A 24,763-nucleotide genomic window follows, 5' to 3' on the forward strand; every position below is an offset into this window, starting at 1 on the left:
AAGGAAGAGTTGGTTTGGGTGATGGTCTGGGCTGCGTCCACAGTTCCCTGCAGTTTCTTGAAAGATCATCAATTAGATGTATTAATTGTAAAAGTTCAATCCAAAGATACCGTTCCTGTCCCAGGAAGAAGCAATTCAGATTGGGTCTACAGCTTTTGCTTTTCGATTACATTAAGTACATCAGCGCTCCATACCATCGAACATCTCTGCCTGTTTTTGAGTTGCTCGTGACAAATAACAAAACCATTACTTGATGAATGCCTCTCCCTTGCCAGGGGCTTTAACTCCACCTGTTTCATATTAGCAGTGGTTATATTCAGCAACATTATCGAGCAAAGACTCAACACAAACTGCGAGGCATTGGGCTTATCTCACCGCAATGTATCAACGTACACTTTAGTTTCGGTACAACTCATACTCCTCAGGGAAACCACATGGAGTGTTTCAAGAAAGTTGCCTTTGCTACTCAGATTCAACTCTAGGTCATTTGCACCACAAGTTCACTCCAGTACTGACACAAAATGCTGGAGTAACTCGGTGGGTCAAGCAGCATTACTAAACATGGATAAGTGACGTTTCGGGCCGTGATCTTTCTTCAGCCCAGAAATGTCACCCACCCACATTCTCCAATGCTGCTACCTTAAGTCCAAATTGGTCATCATTTGCGCGTAATTTACGCGTCTTTATTTACACGTCACTACGCACGATGCGCGCGTTGTGACACGCACGTGATGCGCGTATGGTGCGCGATGACATAGGCAGTGACGTGCGGCCGCGCGTGCCTTCCTAGGATTTTGTGATGCACAAAATATTCGTGCGCCATCTGTGTGAGGCGCAAATGACAGCCAAGTGGGACAGGCCCTTAACTCACTGAGTTACTCCTTTGTAAACCAGCATCTGCGGCTCCTTATTTCTTCACTGCAGTACATCCTTTAACACCACCAGTATGCTTTCATTGGCAGTACACACTGGCACCTTCTCTGTGGATTGTCACCTTGTCGTGGTGGAGAAGCTTGTGTGGTCCTGAGATCCTGAGAGCGATGCCGTCTGGAGCTATTCTCCTGGTAGGGCCACCCATGGCGGTAAGGTCGAGGGGGAGGCCCCTGACAAAGAGCAATCCAACCAAGATCTCAGCGGTGGAACAGGCGGAGGATGATGGCTGACCTTAGTGGAGCGTCACAACGGCTGGGAAGGCGGATGAAGGCTGCAGCAGAAAAGGGTCTCCGGTCGTCTTGGACTCCATGCCACTGGATCCTGACCCAGATCTGTCAAGGACTGTGTGGTGGCTGTCTGTGCACCAGTCTCCCCACGTTAAACAAAGTCACGCACAGGCATCCTCCCAAAAGAGGACAGTCATATTTGTTTCGAGTGACCGCTGATGATGATGACACACTGGTACACAACCACTATCAGTATACTCCAATATTTTTCTTTGGCTGCATATTTTATGCACTGATACACTGCTATGACCAGCACAATTCACTATATTGCAATACATTACAGTAACCTACGATGAGCATTTGTCGACACTGGGCCTGTAGTCGCTGGAGTTTAGAAGAATGAGGGGGGAACCTCATTGAAACATACAGAATAGTGAAAGGCTTGGATAGAGTGAATGTGGAGAGGATGTTTCCACTAGTGGGAGAGTGTAGGACTAGAGATCATAGCCTCAGAATTAACGGACATTATTTTAGGAAGGAGATGAGGAAAATTTTCTTTAGTCAGAGGGTGGTGAATCTGTGGAATTTATTGCCACACAAGGCTGTGGAGGCCAAGTCAGTGGATATTTTTAAGGCAGAGATAGATAGATTCTTGATTAGTATGAGTGTCAGAGATTATGGGGAGAAGGCAGGAGAATGGGGTTAGGAGGGAGGGATAGATCAGCCATGATTGAATGGCGGAATAGACTTGATGGGCCGAATGGCCTAATTCTACTCCTATTCCTTTTGATCTTGCACCGCTATCTCTCTTTGCTTGAATGGGGAAGGGGAAAAGCTGCAACTCTAAGTGGGGTGCAGGGAAGATAGGGGCAAAAAAAGGGAGGGTTTGTATGCAGATTAGTTACCTGAAATTGGAGAATTCAATGTTCATACCATTAGGTTATAAACTCCCTAAGCAGAATATGAGTGCTGTTCCTCCTGTTCGCATCTGACCCTGGCAATGGAGGAGGCCCAGGACAGAAAGGTCAGTGTGGGTAGACACAAAAAGCTGGAGTGACTCAACTGGACAGGCATCATCTCTGGAGAGAAGGAATGGGTGACGTTTTGGGTTGAGACCCTTCTTCAGACTGGTAGTGGGAATGGGAAGAGGAGTTAGAATGGTTAGTAACTGGGAGATCCAGCAGGCCTTTGCGTAGAATGTTAATTGTTTTTATCGCTTTGAGATTGGGAGATAAGGGTGAGACAAGGACTAGGTGGATAGGAATAATGAGTCCAAGCTATCTCGAGGAATGAGGACTGGTATAGTTAGACCACTACTTGGTAATTGGCAACCATTGTCTTGTCTTTATTGTGTTTAAATCGGTGTATTCTAACAATCTGGTCCAATCCGCACCACCCAGAGTCAAGTTGAGTTCATTATCATATGCGCAAGTGTTGTGAGGTACAGGTATAATGCACACCTTGCTTGCAACAGCATCACACACACACATAGACTCAGACAGCAGACAAAATTATAAATGATGTATGAATTGCACATATATTCTGCAAGACAAGAATGAGCAGAAAGAGACCGCAAAACAAGAATTGGTGCAAAACAAGAATTGGTGCAAAACAAGAATTGGTGCAAAACAAGAATTGGTGCAAAAATTGGTGCAGAAATTGGTGCAAAATGGAAAACAGGTCCATTGTGCTGCAATGGTGTTTCATGCTGTTCCATTGCCCAGGTAGAGTTTGGATTGTCCATGTCAGTTCAAGGACTTGATAATTATAGGAAAGTAGCTGTTCCTGAACCTAGTGTTGTGGGACTTCAGGCTGCTACATGTCCTGCCCAACAATGGCACTGATTAAAGTCTGCAAAGGAGGAAGATGAGGAATTTGAGGACCCAGTTGCATTAGGAACTAGTTCTCAGGGGTTTATGATGAGTATGGAAGGGATGATAGCATTAACGTCACGCATCATGCAGATGAACAACAGCCTGCCGCCCATGAGTCTGTTGTCCAAGTGGTCGAGTGCAGGGTGGAAGGCCAGCAAGATCAACAGACAACCCCTAGGGTCAGGATTAAACTGGGGTCTCTGAAGTTGTGAAGTGTAAACACTAACCATTGGGCCACACTTTTTTACTCACTCACCCCTCCCCTCTGCTGTTCTCCCAGCATTCTCTCATGAACAAACAATTGCTTTGGTAGTCGAGGACCTCTGCCTTACAATGACTGGGACCTCCTCGTCTTCTCTAGTCCCCCATGACTATAAGGCATAAATATATGTATTATCAGAACAAACTAACAAATAATCATATGTAAGTACACAGTGCCACTTTTTTACGCAGCTTGGAATGCTGAAAGAAAGCATGCATACGCCCGAAAAGGAGATTTATCAAAATGTCTTGTGGCTGCAATTTTATGCATTTTGATTTACAAAGAGTTCACAGTTTCTGTATTAGTATAGGTTTATTGTTGTCACGCGTATCAAAATACCGTGAAAAAAGTTGTTTGCATGCTATATGCAGTCAAGTTATACAATGCATGAGTTCAATCAAGCCATACAAAAGTACAACGGCTGGTGTAAAGAGATAAATGCCTGAGTGCAGAATTTTGTGGTGTTAGAGCATTACAATTATAAAGTGCAGATTTTTTTTTAAAAGTGCAAGGTGCTCAACAAGGTAGGTTGGAAGATCTGGGCTACACCCTAGCTCATGACAGGACCATTCAAAATTTTGATAGCAGCAAGAAGAAGCTGTGTGTTTTCCATATTGTACTCAAGACAATGACTATTCTAATGAGGTGAAGTTGTTAACCTGTCATTCTAATTTTGATACTAACTGATCTGACAGAATTTCTTCAGTTAACTAATGTTGGTGGCATGGAATTACATAAAAATCACACTGCAGAAACAGGGCAGTCATCTTAAATAATTTATGCTGAGGTTACCTTCCACACAAGCAGCAGAAAATAATTCCAAGCGGTTGTCCTGCTAGTTGGTTCTAATACACTCTTGTCCTTCGACTACCTACGAAATTATTCATGCATGGGACATGGCCCTCAAATGTTCGATCTGATTCCTTGCACAGAATGGTCAGGCCCTTCGCTCCTCGGATATTGACTATCACAGGACAATCATAGAAACATAGAAACATAGAAAATAGGTGCAGGAGGAGGCCATTCGGCCCTTCGAGCCAGCACCGCCATTCATTATGATCATGGCTGATCTTTTCCTATCAATAACCCGTGCCTGCCTTCTCCCCAAATCCCCTGACTCCACTAGCCCCTAGAGCTCTACCTAACTCTCTCTTAAATTCATCCAGTGACTTGGCCTCCACTGCCCTCTGTGGCAGGGAATTCCACAAATTCACAACTCTCTGGGTGAAAAAGTTTTTTCTCATCTCAGTCTTAAATGACCTCCCTTTATTCTAAGATAAAGGCCTCAGAGGGATCCTTACGGGTAGGTTAAATCAATTACTTGTATACAGAAAATATACATAGTTAACATATAGAGCATAGAACAGGACAGCACAGAAATAAGCCCTTCGGCCCACAATGTCCATGCTGAATATGATATCAAGACCAACTCGTATTTACCTGCACATAATCCATATCCCTCCATTTCCTGCATATCCACATACCTATCCAAAAGCCTCTAAAAATGCCATTATCATACCTGTCTCCACCATTACCCCAGGCAATGCAATCCAGGTACCCACTACTGCACCTTCTGTGTAAAAAAACTTGCCCTACACATCTCTTTTAAACCGTCCCTCACCCTTTAAGGCAATGCATTCCAGTATTTGATACTTTGTTCCTGGGAAAAATGTTCTGATTGTCGAGCCTATCCATGTCTCTTATAATTATATATACTTCTATCTGGTCTACCCTCAACCTCCAATGTTCCAGAGGAAACAATCTCAGTCTATCCAACCTGACCCTGCAGTTAATATCCTCTAATCCAGGCACCATTCTGTTCTTCACCCTCCTCCTCTTCACCCCTTCCAAAACTTCCACTTCCTTCCTGTAAAGGGGCGACCATCTTGTTTGTTCTTCCCAATGTGACAGCAGGTGAACAAACAAGAGAAAATGTGTACATCCTCTCTTTGTCCATATGGTGACCTTAGTGGTTCATAAAATGAGTACCATCTTAACCATGGTCTCCTCCACTAACATTGCCAATGAACCATCCAACCTTGTAAGTCTCTGTAATTCTTTTTCATTGCTTTGCGTTCCAAATTTCTAATGTTTAAACTTTGTTGTCCCATCTTAAGCCCTTAGATTTATGGAAACACGTCTTATTCTATCAATTATTGTCACCACCCTTCATAATTTTTTGATATCTCAATCAAATTAACCACAATATTAGGATTAACAAAAGGCTGGAGTAACTCAGTGCGTCAGACAGCATCTCTGAAGAAAAGGAATAGGTAACATTTCGGGTCGAGACCCTTCTTCAGACTAAAGACGAGTCACGACCCAAAACGTCACCTATTCCTTTTCTCCAGAGATGCTGTCTGACCCGCTGAGTTACTCCAGCCTTTTGTGTCTATCTTCAGTTAAAACTAGCATCTGCAATTCCTTCCTACACAATATTGGGATTTCTGAGAACGTATGATGTTGGAGTACCTGTCTGTCTTGAATTCATAAGCATTACTGCTAAGATCATTGCGATCCTCTCCTTACCTTACGAATGGCATGTTTTCAATTGCACAACATTTCACCAAGACTTGAACAGAACAAGTACGATTGTACACCCTGCAAAAAAAAGAGAGCAGACACCTCAGATAATTTATACGCAAGCAGTCTAAGACAAGCTTGCTTACTTTTGCTTCATGATTACATGATTCAGACATCTTTTTTAAACAGTTCAGTATTAAGCAAGAACTCCAAAGAACACAATTTGGCATCAAATAGTCTCACTTATTCGATCTCACTCCAATCCTCTTTAGTCTTGTTTCATAAGAAACATTAGTAGATCATTCAATGCCTCAGGCTTATTCCTTCATTCAGTTGGTTCCTATCTAATCTACACTTAAATTCCCATTTATCTCCTTTAATCTATACTCACTGACACATTACCCAATTAAAAAAAACCTCAGTCATGAAAGTTTTCATTGTCGGAGATCCTATCGTTTTTAAGAGTTCCAGATTGCTATTACCCTTTGTGCATAATAATATCTTCTGATCCCACTTCTGAATGTTCATGTTCATTTGTCCTGAATTTCCCAACAGAATCTGTATCTGCTCTGCAGTGACAGTGACAAGGATTTAGTCCGTGATAGTCACCTTAATTGGTGACCGTGGATCAGAAGGTAATCTATACGCACCCACGAGCTCTCCATGAGACATTCAATGCCATCGAAAGCTGAATCTTCCAAAAACAGTCTCTTGATTAATAGTTTATTTATTGTAGTAGTGCAAGCAGTAAGATTAATCATAAAAGTTTCTTCTTGTATAAGTACGTTTCAAACAACCTCGTGGTCATGCTCGTGCATGGTCGAAAACTATGTCTCTCCCACGATCTTCATAAAACTAAACTAAGCTCCTTGGGAGTCTGCGCCAGAATTACAGGCAGATAAAATTTAAAGATAACTGGTTATAGTTCTTCAACTCCCCCTCCCATTCCAAATCGGACCTTTCTGTCCTGGGCCTCCTCCATGGCCAGAGTGAGGACCACCGTACATTGGAGGAGCAGCACCTCATATTTCGCTTGGGCAGTTTGCACCCCAGCGGTATGAACATTGACTTCTCTAATTTCAGGTAGTCCTTACTTTCTCCTCCCCTTCTCAGCTCTCCCTCAGCCCTCTGGCTCCACCTCTTCCTTTCTTCCTCCCCACCCTCACATCAGTCTGAAGAAGGGTTTCGGCCCGAAACGTTGCCTATTTCCTTCGCTCCATAGATGCTGCCTCACCCGTTGAGTTTCTCCAGCATTTTTGTCTACCTTCGATTTTCCAGCATCTGCAGTTCCTTCTTAAACGTAGTTATAACATACTGAGTTAAGCTAAATGGCTACTACATACTCTGATAAATCCGTTATAAATGTAATCAAACCTTCTATACACGACACAATACCTTTACCTTGCAGTAAACGTTATTCCCTTATCAAGTATCTACACACTGTGAATGGTAAATGATTGTAATCCTGTATTGTCTTTCTGCTGACTGGATAGCAGGCACAACAGCTTTTCACTGTACCTCGGTACATGTGACAATAAACTAAACTGAACTGAATATAAACTTAGTTTCTGCTATGTGTCCATTCGATTTAAATTCATTTTGTGCCGCAATTAAGACCGGTAGATTCTTCATAAGGAAGGGTTTCGACCTGAAACGTTGCCTGTTTCCTTCGCTCCATAGATGCTGCCTCACCCGCTGAGTTTCTCCAGTATTTTTGTCTATCTTCATAAGGAGTCATGTGCAAAAATGAATGAAGTATTCTAGACGGGGCTATCTCTTTCCTCTCCCATCTCGCCACTTGATATATTGCCGCTTGTAAGCAGTGAACAGTATGCCCTTCCCTTATCATGTATCTATACACTGTGGACGGCTCGATTGTAATCATGTATTGTCTTTCCGCTGACTGCTTAGCATGTTACAAAAGCTTGTCACTGTACCTCGGTACACATGACGATAAACTAAACTGAACTGAAACCATTGCATGGCAACTACTGACAATGGTTCAGTAATATGCTATTGTCTAAAGCCAGCGTTCAACTAAGAGAAAACCTCTTAACAGTGCAAATAAGGTTTGATGCACTGGCTTCAGGAAGCTCTCGTTTGATTGGGGTGGCTATAGCTGGAGAGGGCAGCACCAACATTTCAAGCTACATTTACTTGGTTTTAATAAATTAATAAATTTAAAAAAGTCAACTCACCAGTTGCTCAAGGGACACACATGGTCATTAGCCCGGGCAAGACCATAGCTGTAAAGAGAAACAGAGACCGTTAGGAAAGCTGTTGACAGCAATTAACCCTCCCAAAATACATTCAACGTCACAACCGATGTAACCATGACAATCCTCTGATGTGATGGAAACACGTTTGACATAGAACCTTGTTTGACAACATTTCACTCTCCGGTAATTCTCATCCATCCTGTGGAAATGCAAATGGCTCTATCTCAGTCAACTTGTGCATTGTCATCAGTCGGTATAAATTAAGCTCCCACTTCAGAAGCTAAACTGCAAGCACATCAAGGAAATCATACCGTCAAAATATTGTCTCCGGTTTATGCAAAGTAAAATGTTTCCTCAACTCTAGAAAACAGAGATATTGCTTTTTCATTGATTCTGATGCTGAAGTCAAACCAGAATAAACTGCAGATTCTGGTTTAAACCGAAGATAGACGCAAAAAGCTGGAGTAACTCAGCGGGTCAGGCAGCATCTCTGGAGAAGAGGAATAGGTGGCGTTTCGGGTCGAGACCCTTCTTCGAGTCTGAAGAAGGGTCTCGACCTGAAACGTCACCTGTTCATTTTTTCCAGAGATGCTGCCTGATCCGCTGAGTTACTCCAGATTTTTGTGTCTGTCTCCAGTACGAATATATTTCATCTGGACGCCATTGCTTTGTGGAGGAACAGGAGAGGGGCGAGTGACAGTCCAGTATTTTGAGGCTGAAACCCTGCCACGGTTATGGAATGTTTTGTTCTCTCTCCTTCGCTCCTTTGAACTGTGTTGTGTGGAAAATTAATTTGAAACACTTTCAGCTGTACTTATATATCATAAATCTTAATTGGAAAGTAGAGAATGTGGTATCCAGACAATAAGTTATTTAAGAGGGCAAGGATGCCACATGGAGAGAACAATAACTCCAGTGTGTGCATCTAAACTTGGAGTAAAGTCAAGAATTGGATTAATATTGCTTGACTTTGTGGCGTGACGATAATCCCGAAGTGAAGGCGAGGAGCCAGGTGCTTCGGGAGGTATTTAAATCACTGTCCTTCTCCTGACCAGACGAGTCTACAAGAGTCTGCAACAGGGATAAAGCAAAGATCTTATAGCGGAGCAAGTTAGACCAATCCTGTTAAATGCAATGGGCTGACGTGTAGTACGTAACGGAACGGAACGTGGGCCTTTTTTTCATCCATTTCAGTAACCGGACCCGACCCGACCCGACTCAACTCGCAGTGTAATCAATGTTGCTGGGGAACTGTTTGTGTTAATAAATTATAATTCTGAAAATGAGGAGAAGATTTTTACCAAATAACTTTTATTTTTACGAGGATGTTTCCGTAACCGGCTTCCGTCTCCGCACTATTATCCTACGGGATCTTTGGTGCGGAGCCGGAAGCCGGTTACGGAAATGGGGCCAAAAATTACCCATGAATCTGCCCATGACCGTACTACGTCTTTTTCGTCGAGCGGTCGATCTTGCTCGCTGTAGGATCTTTGGGGTAAAGGGCAGGGGTTTAGGTGCAACCTCCCTCTATCCCTGTAACTAAGGGCTGCCCCCAGACTCATCCATTCCCGTGTCGAGGGGTTCGATAGTGGAAATGGCCCGACCCTTGCGAGCCGCTACAACTTTATATTTTATCAAACGCAAGAGTATGACAGGATATGTTAGAGAGGGCATTATTCTAAATGTAAGGTCTATAATGTCTTTCTTCTGTTTTGTCCTTTTACTTCAATCCTGACAGCTGATATCAGGTCAGGTATTCCACGTGAACATTCATTAAAATAAAGTCGAAAACTTTACCTTTTTGCCAACTCCCACATTCCAGATCCTTTTTTCCAAATCTTCAATCCCTTCCCCTACTTCTAAAACCTTTTATAATATACAAGTGTTCTTAGAAGACTTAGAAGATGCTGTCTGACCCGTTGAGTTACTCCGGCCTTTTGTGTCTTAACAAGTGTTAAAAAAGTTCAATGTCCCATAACTGAAAATGAATCTGAAAGACTATCCCTTTTTTGGCCTTCATTAGTCAGAGTATTGAGTATAGAAGTTGGGAGGTCACGTTGCAGTTATACAAGATGTCGGTGAGGCCACATTTAGAGTATTGTGTTCAGTTTTGGGCACCATGTTATAGGAAAGATGGTGTCACGGTGGACAGAGTGCAGAGAAGATTTACGAGGATGTTGCCAGAACTCAAGGGTCCGAGCTATAGGGAGAGGTTGAGCAGGCTAGGACTATCCCTTGGAGTGCGGGAGGATGAGGAGGTGATCTTATAGAAGTGTACAAAATCACTTGGGTGACTCAAAATAGATCGGGTAAAACGCACAGTCTCTTGCCCAGAGCAGGGGAATTGAGAACCAGAGGACATAGGTTTAAGGTGAATGGGGAAGTTTTAATAGGAAGCCGAGGGGTACCTTTTTTACACAAAGGGTGGGTAGTGTATGGAATGAGCTACTGGAGGAGATAGTTGAGGCAGGCATTAGCGCAACGTTTAAGGAACATTTGGACAGGCACGTGGATAAGTTGGTTTATAGGGATATGGGCCAAATGCAGGCAGGTGGGACTAGTGTAGATGGGACATGTTGGGCTGTGTGGGCAAGTTGTACCGAAGGTCCTGTTTCCACAGTGTATGACTATGCCTTGTCCCACTTAGGAAACCTGAACGGAAACCTCTGGAGACTTTGCGCCCCACCCAAGGTTTACGTGTGGTTCCCAGAGGTTTTTGTCAGTCTCCCTAATGGTCGAAAAGTGGTTTCCGCTTCTTCTATGTTCCGGCGATTATTTCAAAGAAATTCAAAACCGGCCGCGTCTAAAAATAGGTTGCCGTTTTAAAAATCGGTGATTTTTTAGTTGAAGCCGGTTGCGATGCTAGTTGAAGCTGGTTGCCAGAGGTTGCAGGTAGTGGAAGGTAAGTCCTCCCTGGTGGAATAAAACTGGGTGAAAAAAAGGTCTTACCTTCCACTACCTTAAAGGGAAAGGTATTAGACAGTAGTGGACCAAGTGATGGAAACAGGAGAAGATCCAATGAATTTTTGCAATGTCAGGTCAGTATTGAATCTGAAGAATAACCTCCCGAGAGAAATGGCCCAAGGCCCTTTACACTGGTTATCAAACAAAATTTGACACTGATCCATATGTGGATAAACAAGAACACATGACAGTGTTTTTGCCAGTAGATATAAATATTCTTAAACAAGGAAGGAGTAGCAGAAAGGTGTGGAGCTTTAGGAAAGAAGTTATGAAACATTGATTTGTAGATACTCAAAACTACACCCAGAATGCCACTAGCAAGAAACTATTCTAATTTATTTTTCTCATATCCAAAATGAATGATTTCCCATTTCCCTTGAACTTTATCCATCTTTGTTTTGCCTCCTCAGTTCTTCTATGTCCTCTTATCACTTCCCAGTCCAGTCAATACAACGCACTGTTCCCAGGAGCATGTTTTGCTAACACATGGACAACTCTCCATTCCTTCCTCCACATATGCGGAACCTTTGAGGCCCTGGACTGATCCATGAAGAACACTATATACCATATAACAATGAATGTATCTTATCAAAGGAACAAAGGGTTGGTGCTTGGGATAGACACAAGAAGCTGGAGTAACTCAGCGGGACAGTAAGCATCTCTGGAGAGAAGGAATGTGAGGTTTTGGGTCAAAACCCTTCTTCAGGCTGGTTAGGAATAAGGGAAACGAGAGATATAGATGGTGATGTGGAGAGATAAAGAACAATGAATGAAAGATTTGCAAAAAAGTGAGATGATAAATGAAACAGGCCATTGTAAGCTGTTTGTAGGGTGAAAATGAGAAGCTAGTGTGACTTAGGTGAGATGGGGGGATAGAGAGAGAAGGAATGCCTAAAAATGTTTTATTATTATTATTAATGCCTGGTCTACCTGAAGTGAGAGAAATCAATATTCATACCTCTGGGCTGTAAGCTGCCCGAGCAAAATATAAGATGCTGCTCCTCCAATTTGTGTTTAGCCTCACTCTGACAATGGATGAGACCGAGGTCAGAAAGGTCTGTGTGGGAATGGGAAGGGGAATGCTTGGGTATAGCTGTGAATTTAGTTCACTAGCAATTACAATTGAAAAGGTTTTGGATCAGGATGCTGGTTTTAATCCTCCTTTATTCATAATATTCATAGATAATGAGGTCAAATTTATCATCAGGTCTTCTGCCTTTGCAATATCTCCATTTTATCAGAAGTAGCAAAAACTTATTTTTAAAAGTAAAAAGAGATTTTACTGCTCTTCCATGCAGTGGAATCAAGTCTAAAGGGCCTGTCCCACTTTCACAACCTAATTCACGACCTCTGCCGAGTTTGCCCCGTGACTTATACTCGCAGCATGGTAATCACGAGGTCATAGGAGGTCGTAGGTAGGTCGTAGCAGGCAGTGAAGCTAGTCGTAGGTACCCTTGGCATCAAGTAGGTCGGGGTGTTTTTTCTAACATGATGAAAAATATCCACGAGTATAAAGGTCGTGAATTAGGTCGTGAAAGTGGGACAGACCCTTAAGTCCGGGGACAATTAGAAGAGATAAATGTGAAGAAAAATATTAACCAATTTACTTTGACAATAGTAACGTTTAATATCGGAAGACAGTAAACTAAAAAAGAAAAGGGATTTCTGTCTCATAGAATCCATTCAGTTTATTGAGATGCATTCCAACAGTGTTTATTAAATCAATACTACATCAGGTAAATATATTTCAAATACCTTAGCTGGGGTTCCCTCCTTGAAACCTCTCCAAACCACCGCCACTCCCTCTAAGATATTTCAAACCTACTTTTTTTTTAATTCTGCGTGGCTTCCTGTACTGTACTGTACACCTTCATGGGACTCAGTGTCAAATTTTATTTGAGAATTCTCTTCCAAAGAGTCTTGGGACATTTTCCAGGATAATCAGGGAAGAGGTTTCAATCTCACTCAATTTAAATGCACAGAAGTAGATTGGTGGATGGTGGATGTTTGAGGCAAGGTGTGATTGCAAACATTTTGAACACTTTGAAAATATCTCCCTAAGGATAGGAATATACATTATGGAAATAGCTGCATTGTCTAACAGTGGTTCCAAGGCAGGCCAGGAAGTTTTTGTAAATTCAACAGTGTTCAACTACAGAACATCAGTGAACAAGGCTACCGAGGTATTAGGGTATTAATGGCATTGCTGAAATAACAGGGAATTAAGATGTTGAGGCCAAATAGTGCCATGCTCTGATCAAACTAAACTGCTCAGTGTTATGATCAAATTAAAATGTACCAGCTATCTATAAGGAAGGAGAAATTCTATAGTCAGCGCAGAACAGAGATGAAAACCGAATCAATTACATGTTATGAGCTATAGGGATATACTGGCAACATTCAAGCTTTTTGACTTTAAAAGAAGATAACTGAAGGAAGATCCTGAAAAATAATGCAATTTAGAGTCATAGATCAAGGAGTCAAGAATCAGACAACACAGAAACGATCCCTTCAGCCTAACATGTCCATGCTGACCAAGATGCCCTGTCTAAGTTAGTCCTCTTTGCCCACATTTGGTCCATATCCCTCAAAACCATTCATATCCAAGTAACTGTTCAAGTGTCATTTAAATGTTGTATTGTACTTGCCTCAACTGATTTCTCTACCAGATCATTCTATATACCCACCACCCTCTGAATGAAAAAGTTGTCCCTCAGGTTCCTATTAGATCTTTCACCACTCACCCTAAATCTATGTCCTCCAGTTCTTGATTCCTCAACCCTGCTTAAAAGACTCTGTGCATTCATCTTAACTATTCCCCTCATCATTTTATACACCTCTATAAGATCATCCCTCATTCTCTTGTGCTATAAGGAACAAAGTCCTAACCTGCTCAACCTATCCCTATAGCTGTACCTCGAGTCCTGGCAACATCCTCATCCATCATCTCTGCAGTCTTTCCAGCTTAACAACATCCTTCCGATAGCAGTGTGTCCAAAATTAATAAGCCAAATGCAGCCTCACCAACATATTGTACAACTGCAGCATAATACCCCAACTTCTATATTCAATAACCTGACTGATGGAGGCCAATGCACCAAAAGCCTTCTTGACCACCTTATCTACCAGTGGCGCCATTTTTGAGATCTGTGCACCTGTATTCCTAGCTCCCTCTGCTCTACAACACTCTCCAGGACCCTGCCATTCATTGTGAAGGACCTGCCTTGGTTTAACTTCCAAAAATTCAACACCTCGTAATTATCTGCATTGAACTCCAATAGCCATTCTTCAGCCCACTTGCCCACCTGATCAAGATCCTGCTGTATTTTTTGTTAATCCTCTTCACTGTCTACAATGCCACCTACTTTAGTGTTATGTGCAAACCTACTAACCATGATAGACACAAAAAGCTGGAGTAACTCAGCGGGACAGGAAGCATCTCCGGAGAGAAGAAATGGGTGACATTTCGGGTTGAGACCCTTCTTCAGACATGCCTTGCACATTCTCATTTAAATCATCGATATAAACACAAACAGCAATGGGCCCTGTGCCGATCCCTGAGGCACATCGCGAGTCACAGGCATCCAGTCCGAAGATTAACCTTCCACCACCACCATCTGCTTCCTACCATGAAGCCAATTCTGTATTCAGGCTGCTAGCTCCCGCTGAATGCCATGCGATCGAACCTTCCAGAGCAACCTACCATGTGGAATCTTATCAAAGGTCTTCCAGAAGTCCATATAGACATGGGCTAGGTCCACGACCTTGTACTCATCAACCTCCTTGGTTACCTCTTCAAATAACTCAAATTTGTGAGATGATCTCCCAAGTATAAAACCATCAGCCTCCATCTATCCAAATGCATATATATCCTATCCCTCAGAATCCTCTCCAGTAACTACCCTTACCACTTAGGATTTAGGTCGTTTAAAACATGAAAGCTATACCTGAAAATCATTTTACTTTTCAGGCAGATGGGCCAAGGAACTGAAGAATAAACTAATGAAAGATAAATTTAGATCTGAAGATCTGGTGTCAAGAAAATGTCTCCTCACACAATAAGTGACCAGGAGTTGGAATTGATTTTGAGGTTAACTTTGCCTTCATCGTCATTTCTACGTCAGAAGGTTTGTTTATTTAACTTGTCTCAAAAACAATTGTTAATCCTCTCAGCTGACGCTGATACTTATTGTACAAAGGACACTCCCTGAGATACTGATTTCACATGTTAAACCGAGCCTCCACTTGCCCTCTCAGGTAGATATAGAAGACCAGCTTCATACTCCGAGAAGAAAGCAGGGGAAGCGATATGGTCTCTGAGTCAATATATGGACTTTATATATATAAAGTTTAGTTTAGTTTAGTTTAGTTTAGAGATACAGCACGGAAAAATATGCCCTTCGGCCCATCAAGTCCGCACCGACCAGCGATCCCCGCACATTAACACAACCCTACACACACTAGGTTAATGGTATATTTGCACATTTAATATAATGTTATATTTGTGCATTTTTTATGCCAAGCCAAACCTGTGCGTCTTTGGAGTGTGGGAGGAAATCTCGGAGAAAACCTACTTAGGTCGCTGGGAGAACGTGCAAACTCCGTACAGACAGCACCCATAGTCAGGATCGAGCCCGGGTTTCTGGTGCTGTAAGGCAGCAACTCTACCACTGCGCCACCGCATCGCCCACCAACACCGTACAGCACATTGGTTTGTAGGATTTTGAATTATGAAATTTGTTGTCACTTGTCTGACATTACAACAGTAAACCAATTCAAAGTTATTTCACTGGCGATGAAATGATTCACAATGTCCTGAAGTCACCAAATACATTATTAATGCAAGTTCTGACTTCATCCCCTCTTCAACTATTGCCTGCTTAACATTGTCCATCTCAGTTCTGCCTCAGCAAACCAGCATGATGTGGTTACATCTAGGAATGACTATTCCAATACTCTCATGGGCTGCTTCAATTATTTCTCAACCTCTGTAGATTTTACTTCATTCAAAACATTGCTGCCCATATCCCAATTTACAACATTCCATTCTTCTATTGTCCCTAGATTCAAGTCACCTGTTATTGCTTCCCAACCCACATAAGCCTGAAATCTAACCTTTTCACAACGCATTCATATTTCATAACAGCTATGACTCTCCCTATCACTCCACCCAGATCTTAATACAGTCATGGTTTTTATTGTTCCACAACCTTCAACCATGCCTACACCCATACCTCAGGTATCCCTCCCTAAGATATTTAACGTCATACCACACAGAAAAATGTTCTTCTGCCCAGCAAGCCCATGTTATCCAGCAAGAATCTATCTATGTAGAAACGTGGAACTGCAAATATTGATTGACAAAAAAAGACACAAAGGGGTGGAGTAACTCTGGGTCAGGCAGCATCTCTGGAGAACATGGCTTGGTGACGTTTTGGGTTGGGACCCTATCTATTGAACAGTACTTGCTGACATGTTGCCAAGCCAAATGATTGCCTCAATACAATTGTTACATATTGTGAGAGTATCTGCCTCAATCACCCAATCAGGCCGCGCATTCCAGCCTACCGCCCACTGGGTAAAAATGTATTTAGCCAGATCCCAGCTAAACCTCTTATCTATTACCTTATAACTTATGTCTTGGGGTCAAGGAAAGAGCGTTCACGTCGCGGCCCTGTTTCCACCAATCTTTCCACCACCACGCACAAGAAGCACAAGAAGCACAAGACGCCATTGTATGCAGATGCCGAGAAGTGTGTTCAACTCTGGCTGAACAACCTCTAATCTTGTGATGTGGACTCTATAAGAAGACCTGTGCCCTGTAGTTGTAGAGTTTTCTATTCTCCACCTGATCTATACCTCTCATTGCTTTGTGTACCTCTGTCAGGAACTCCAAGGAAAATAAGCTCAGCCTATTCACTCTCTCCCTGCAACAGGCACGTTCCATCCCAGGCAACATCATAGTGAATATAGACCACAAAATGCTGGAGTAACTAAGTGAGACCTCTGGAGAGAAGGAATGGGTGGCGTTTCGGGTCGAGACCCTTCTTCAGGCTGATGTCAGGGGAGTGGGCGGTACAGAGATAGAATGTAGTCAGAGACAGTAATGCCCCTGTCCCACTTAGGAAACCTGAACGGAAACCTCTGGAGACTTTGCGCCCCACCCAAGGTTTCCGTGCTGTTCCCGGAGGTTTTTGTCAGTCTCCCTACCTGCTTCCACTGCCTGCAACCTCCGGCAACCACCTGCAACCTCCAGGAACCGCACGGAATTCTTGGGTGGGACGCAAAGTCTCCAGAGGTTTCCGTTCAGATTTCCTAAGTGGGACAGGGGCATAAGACTGGTCGGAGAACCGGGGAAAGGGAGGTGATGGAGAGAGAGGGAAAGCAAGGGCTACTTGCAGTTATAAAAGTCAATGTTCATACCACTGGGTCTCCCTGATACCCTCTCAAATGCACATATGTCCTTCCAATCCCTTAAAACCCTTTCCCCTTGATTAATCCCTTGATCTCCTGCCCAGATTCCTCCTTATGCCTCAGTTTCAAATCTTGCCCAATTATGTTCCTGTGAAGCTTCTTGTGATGTATTATTATCACTGAGAAACTCACTTTCTCCTCTCTTTGAAGGGTGGTGAATCTGTGGAATTCATTGCCACAGAAGGCTGTGGATGCCCAGTCAATGGTCATTTTAATGTGAAGATTGATAGGTTCTTGATTAGTACGGGTGTCAGGGGTTGTGGGGTGAAGGCAGGAGGCTGAGAGGGAAAGATGGATCAGCCATGATTGAATGGCGAAGCAGACTTGATGGGCCAAATGTCCTAATTCTGCTCCTATAACATGAACTTAAGGGGCTGTCCCACTTGGGCAACCTAATTGGCGAGTTTAGAAGAGTTTGAAAAAATGACATGTTGAAGACCTCCTTCGACTATGTTGAAGACTAGCTTCGACTAGCTACGACTAGCTATGACTAACTTCGGGAAAATTGGTCACCGAATAGTGGAGAGTGAAGACCACCTCCTTCGATCTCAATCGATCTCCGTTCAACCTCCCTTCGACTATGATGAAGACTATCTACGACTACCTTTGACTACCCTCGATTACCTACGACTAACATGTGGACCTACTACGACCTACTACAGCTAAACCTACGAGTAAAAAAAGTATCGATTTTTTCCACGCCGACCTTTTCTTACTCGCGGGCATTTTTTAACATATTGAAAAAAACGCTGCGACCTAGTTGAGGCCTCGAGTACGCGGAGACCACTCTCGAGCATGAAGGAGAGTTACGAAGACCTCCTACGACCTCGTGTCGACCATGCTGCGCATATGAGTCGAGGGCAAACTCACCAGAACTCGCTGATTAGGTCACGCAAGTGGGACAGGCCCTTTATGCGGCCACAATGTGTGGTATTTTTAATGGTTATTTGTAAGTTTCAATGTTACCTTTGTTAGATGTAATGCGATCAAAATCTACTTTACAAGTATACATGGTATGGTATTTCATTTAATAAAAATACAGAATATTATTTTCATGCAAATATGAATACTCCAAAGCATTATCTAAAACAAAGCGTGACAACTTTTGTTTGGTCCCAGGATGTGAGTGTTACTACTGAGTCGGTATTTATCCCCCCTGTCTGCTTTCTCTTGAGAATGTGAAGACAAATTGTCTTCTTAAACCACTCAGTGTGGTAAGGATACTCCAGCAGTGTTGTTTAGTTTAGTTTAGTGGGGATCTTGACAGAAACCTCCTCTAGGCGATCCCCGGAAACGACAATACGTTGCACTCTGTGATGCGTTGGGCAAACAATTCTGTCAACGTGTTGGACAACAACAGAAGCCAACAGCGAGCGATACGTCGTCTGACACACAAACGAGTTTAGTTTGGTTTAATTTAGTTTCATTTCGTTTAGAGATACAGTGCGGAAACAGGCCCTTCGACCCACTGTGTCCATGTGATCCCCTGGCAGCACTATCTTACGCAATAGGGACAATTTACAATTTTTACCAAAGCCAAATTAACCTACAAACCCGTACGCCTTTGTAGTGTGAAAATAAACCGGAGCACCCAGGGGAAACCCATGTGGTGAAGGGGAGAATGTACAAACTCCGTACAGACAGCACCCATAGTCAGGATTGAACCCGGGTCTCTGGCACTGTAAGGCCACTGTGCCACAGTACTGCCCTATTGGTTAAGGTTAGGTAATTCCAGGATTTGGACCCAGCAATGATAAAGGAACAGCAAAAACTCATAAAACCAGCTAACGTGTCACTAGGAGGGAAACCTAAAAGTGATAATTCATCTGTTGACCTGGTCCTGTGGATGGTTGAGATTACAGATATGGATCTTCTTCTCAAAAAAATGTGTTATTTGTAACAGTTTAGGTTAGTTTCATGATACAGCATGGAACAGACCAATGGCCCACCGAGTCCACACTGACCATCGTTCCCCTGTTCACACTAGTTCCATGTTACCCTCCTTCCGCTCCCTACACACTGGGGGCAATGTACAAAGGCCAATTAACCTACAAACCTGCACGTCTTTGGGATGTGGGAGGAAACCAGAATAACTGGACAAAGTGTAAACTCCACGCAGACAGCACCAGGGGTCAGGATCGAACCCGGGTATCAGGCTCTATGAGGCGGCAAGTTTACTAGCTGTGCCACTGTGTCACTATGCCGAGTAGTATTACATTTGTAAATACAGTAAAAGTAGAGAGTAAGACCGATGTATTGTGTATGATGCAACTAAGTTGTTTTGTCGTGACTGTTATTGAGCGTTTTGAGTCTTGATGGACCCAGGCAACATCGTAGTAAATCTCCCCGACACCCTGTATTATGATGAAGAGTCATTCATTCAACATTGTTGAAAACATTAGCGATGCAGTGGGTACACAAAATTGCTGGGGAAACTCAGCGGGTGCAGCAGCATCTAAGGAGCGAAGGAAATAGGCGACGTTTCGGGCCGAAACCCTTCTTCAGACGCGATGCAGTGGTGCTGGTTTCCAACAGGAACGGTGACGGACGCACCACACATCTCTGTCCTCCAGTTCCTGCTGCTGGAAGTATAGCATTTTGGTGTGTGTGTGTGCTTTATCATCATTCCTTACAATGCCATGTACGACTGTGATCGCAACTTCTACTGAAGTGTGGATGACCGTTGACTCGCTGGAAGCTCATCCACCCTTTGAACGGTCTTGTTTTTGGTTCTGCTGGGGGTCCACAGCCCCCTCCTCACCTGGCAAAACAGGTGGGGGAGACGGTTTAGTCGTCGACTATCCGACCAATGATAATTTATTTCTTTGCTAGTTAAGTTATACGGGGAAGGTTCAGATGCCAACATCTACTAACTCTCTATATTAGTTTTTTTTAAACATGCTTTAATTCTAACCGAGACCAGTCTTATGACTCTCTGACCCATTTTAGTCTAACACCCCTGCACAATGACTTGCGATATTGTGGCAAATAAAAGCAGGTTGTTGTTGTTAGAATCCTTCGGGAGCAAGATGGATACTGAAATGGGATTATTTGTGGCTCTTTGGATGGCTGAACTGTGACGAGTTGAATGACCTTCCCCATGATTTGTTATCTTGTGATACAAAATGTCTCATTTTCCAGCTTGCCCGCAGCTATCTTTTCAAACTGATGCTCTCTGCAATGTTTAACCAGCATTGATTTATTACAGTGGTGTAAATATATCTTGTTCCAGCTACTGATGCAATGACCATGAACTCCCATATTAAAACACACTGTGAATGAAACACCACACAAAGCTTCTCTATTCACGCTGATACACAGCAACTTTAAAGTGTTGTTCAGAACTAGTTCAATGTTTATTCGGTCTTTCTGTACAGGCACATGTTAGTTTTAACACAGTTTTTTTCCTAGTGCACATTTATCCCAGCTTCTAATACATGATTCACTACCTGGAAAATCATGTCTCTTCAAGTATACGTAAGTGTACGTGAATGTAAGTAAGGCGTAAATGTCCAACTTTATTTCAGGCAGTGATAGGGTTGCCAACTTTCTCACTCCCAAAAAAGGTCAAAATAAGGGACAAATTGCAGGGATGTCAGGACTGTCTTATGAAGAAAGACTGGATAGACTTGGTTTATACTCTCTAGAATTTAGGAGATTGAGAGGGGATCTTATAGAAACTTACAAAATTCTTAAGGGGTTGGACAGGCTAGATGCAGGAAGATTGCTCCCGATGTTGGGGAAGTCCAGGACAAGGGGTCACAGCTTAAGGATAAGGGGGAAATCCTTTAAAACCGAGATGAGAAGAACTTTTTTCACACAGAGAGTGGTGAATCTCTGGAACTCCCTGCCACAGAGGGTAGTCAAGGCCAGTTCATTGGCTATATTTAAGAGGGAGTTAGATGTGGCCCTTGTGGCTAAGGGGATCAGAGGGTATGGAGAGAAGGCAGGTACGGGATACTGAGTTGGATGATCAGCCATGATCATATTGAATGGCGGTGCAGGCTCGAAGGGCCGAATGGCCTACTCCTGCACCTAATTTCTATGTTTCTATGTTTCTAAATTCCCGACGGCAATTCATTGACAGACTTGGCCGTGGCTGGGTGAATGATGAGTTGGCCCGGGCGCTGGACTTTGCGTGCGACATTGCGCGGCCTGGGCCAAAACTCCTCAGCAGGCCCGCCTGTTAGGCTTTGAGTTCTGCTGCACGCAAAGTCTGGCACCCCATCCAACTCATGAACCGATGATCGGCCATGAGAAGGAGGGGTGGTGGTGTCGGCGGGAAGCAAGGGTCCGGAGGTCGGACAGCTGGCCGGGCTGCCGACCGAACGGGGCCACGGGCGAGGCGCTGCTGCTGCACTCCATGGGCTGCACTACATCGGGACGGGTGAGGCGCTCCGACTTGACAGTCCCCTCGACCCGAGTAGTAGCAGTCAAATACAGGACAAGGGCGGTCCCGTATGGGACAAACCAAGTTAGCCCAATATAGAGGATGTCCCGGCTAATACGGGGCAGTTGGCAACCCTAGGCAGTGACTTCTAGACTCCTCTGACTGAAAAATGTTCACCTCATCTTTCTTCCACCAGTTACCTCAAATCTATATCCACTAGAATTTGATCCCCTGTTGAGGTAACTCTGGTCTTTTATATTTAACCCATCTTGGCGACTCAATTGTATACACCTTAATTAAGTTTCCCTTCAGCCCTCTCCATTGCAAATAAAACAACTTCAGCCTATCCCAACTTGCCTCATAGCTACACTTCTGTCTTGCTCTTCCATAATTCTCAGTATACGATACGATACAACTTCATTTATCCCAGAGGGAAATTGGTCTGCCAACAGTCAAAATATTCAGTTACAAGGGATTGAAAGTGTCAGGTGCATTAGAATAATAATGAAATGTAAGTGAACAGTTATTCCACAGCATATGTGTGATATTACACATATCGCATGAAATTAAATTATTGAATGGGAAAGTCCAGGATGAGGGATGTGCAAAGATGGGGTGAGGGAGTGCAGTTTGATGGCCACAGGGAAAAATGATCTCTTGTGGCGTTCTGTGTTGCTCCTTGGTGGAGGTGCTCCTCAGGTTGACCAGTGTGCCAAGGAGGGGGTGAGATGTATTGTCCAAGATGCCCCGCAGTTCAAGAAGGATCCCCCTTTCCGAGACTACCTCCAATGAATCATCCCATTTGTAATGTATTTCACTTGCATGTGTTGCACCTCCTCAGAGGCCTTACCACACAGTTCTCTGGATTGAATTACATTTGTTACTTCACCACCCAATTGACTACAACCATCAACATATTCCTACAGTCTAATCCTTTCCTTTTCACCATCAGATTTCCTCCACAAACCCAATATTTATATAATTTACAGACTTATTTATGATCTTCCTGCACTCAAAGATAAAAAATAACCTATGTTCATCAAAGCAAGGTATAGAGTACAGAGGCACGCTGGTTACAGATTTTTCTCGATACAGAAACAGCAATTTGCCTTCTATCACTGAGCCAATTTACAATCCAATTTTCTACCCTCTTTTGAAACCATGAGCTTTTACTTCATTGACTCATCTGCCATGTGGGATTTCGTCAAATGCCTTGCCTAAAATCTGTAGATGCCCTTTTTGAATGTCCTTGTTTCTGCTCAACCTGCTTATTAATCTGGCTCAAACCCGCGTGGTGACGCCTGTATGGTCGTGAGTGGTCGCCCAAAGAGTCGTACCTTTTTCTGGTCGCCGCTGGATTTTCAGATGTTAAAAATTTTCGGCAAATTGCTGCGACTATGACGGGTGCCAGCAAGTTGGCGAAAAAAATCACGTATGTGGGACAGGCCCTTAAGTGCTTCATGAGACCTGGAGACCAGGGCGTCGCGAGGGGAGCATTCCCCCTTGAAGTGTTGAGGGAGGAGGGAAGGATACATTAGTGGAATTTTGTTGGAGTTGATGGAGTGGTGAACGCTGATCAGTTAAATGTGGAGCCTGGTGGGGTGAATGAAGACGATTACTCAGAGCGAAGAACTAGAGAAACTCTCTCCTCAAATTCAGCTGCCCATTGAAATTTGCCTACATCTCATTTTTGCTTCACAACTGCCTGCAATCCATGATACAAACCAAATGAGCTGATCTCAGTGAAGATCAATGTCAGACAAAACAGCATCACGACCCTAACACATTGCTCAATCTCTATTGCCACAATATTACACCTTCAACAGATTCCGTGCAGCAGTGCAGTCAGTCTTCACAGCTAATAGAAAACAGTTCAAATACGAACGCCTACACTCCAGAACCAACCTCATCCAAACTTCACCAGTCAAATTGCAATATACAAACAATGCTTGTGTTTGTACACAATTGGGGGTCAAGCTGTAAGACCCCCTCCTTTTTCTCCACCCCCCGCTCTCTTATTTTCCCACCCACTCCCTTGACCTTGCTCTCGTTTCTCCACCCCCCTCCACCCCCATTAATTTAAAAATGCATTAACTAGCCTCACAGTTTGCAACTATGTATATATCTTGGGCTCACACCTGATTCTATGTCTCACCTTTGTCCAACTATCAGGGAACCCCCTCGACTGCGGTCATTTGTTGTCGGCCGTGATTTGTCCTTTTCTCTTCCAGCTTTTCCTTCCCATTCCCCTTAATGCAATCAGTGTGAAGAAGGGTCCCAACCTGAAACATCACCTGCCAATATTCTCCGATATGCTGCATGACCCACAGAGTTACTCCAGCATTTTTTTGTCAAGCTTTGGTATAAACCAGCATCTGCAGTTGTTATTACTTAGATACCGTTGACTGATTGACTGAAGCATATGAGAGAACCTACCTTACACTCAACACCCCCAATACGAGGATCTTTCCCAACCTAAACCCACAGCATCACAATACCCTCTACTAACTTCTCAATAAAGGCAGACATGGATAATGCAGTAGGTCGGCATTTTATTCGTAAGTAATCGAGGGTAGTCGTAGATAGTCTTCAACATAGTCGAAGGGAGGTCGAAGGAAGGTCGAAGGAGATTAAAGGAGGTCGTCTTCACTCTCCACTATTCGGGTCTAATTTTCCAGAAACTAGTCGAAACTAGTCTTCAACATAGTCAAAGAAGGTCGAAGGAGGTCTTCAACATGATAGTGTTTCAAATTCTCCTAAACTCTTCCAAACTTGCCAATGAGGTCACTGCAGTGGGACAGCCCCTTTAATTCCCTAAAACTAAATGGAAAATTGCTTCTTGGTTCTTGGTTTCTTGGTCCTCCAAAATATTCCAAATGGAATTTAAACTGGAGGTG

The 24,763-nt window shown here is 43.4% G+C and overlaps 1 protein-coding gene across 1 annotated transcript in view; it reads right to left on the reverse strand.

Moving 5' to 3' along the window:
- The window catches only part of LOC116966357 (transmembrane protein 150A-like), a 56,588-nt gene that overhangs the window by 14,185 nt on the left and 17,640 nt on the right, over positions 1–24,763 (reverse strand). Inside the window, exons 2-3 of the mRNA XM_033012538.1 lie at positions 8,018–8,065; positions 5,826–5,897 (exon numbers count right to left, since the gene is read on the reverse strand). Coding sequence (XP_032868429.1) covers positions 5,826–5,897; positions 8,018–8,065 — 120 coding nt within the window. The remainder of the gene's footprint in view (positions 1–5,825; positions 5,898–8,017; positions 8,066–24,763) is intronic.

This window comes from Amblyraja radiata, chromosome 37 (genome assembly GCF_010909765.2).
Source record: "Amblyraja radiata isolate CabotCenter1 chromosome 37, sAmbRad1.1.pri, whole genome shotgun sequence".
NCBI classification, from domain to species: domain Eukaryota; kingdom Metazoa; phylum Chordata; class Chondrichthyes; order Rajiformes; family Rajidae; genus Amblyraja; species Amblyraja radiata.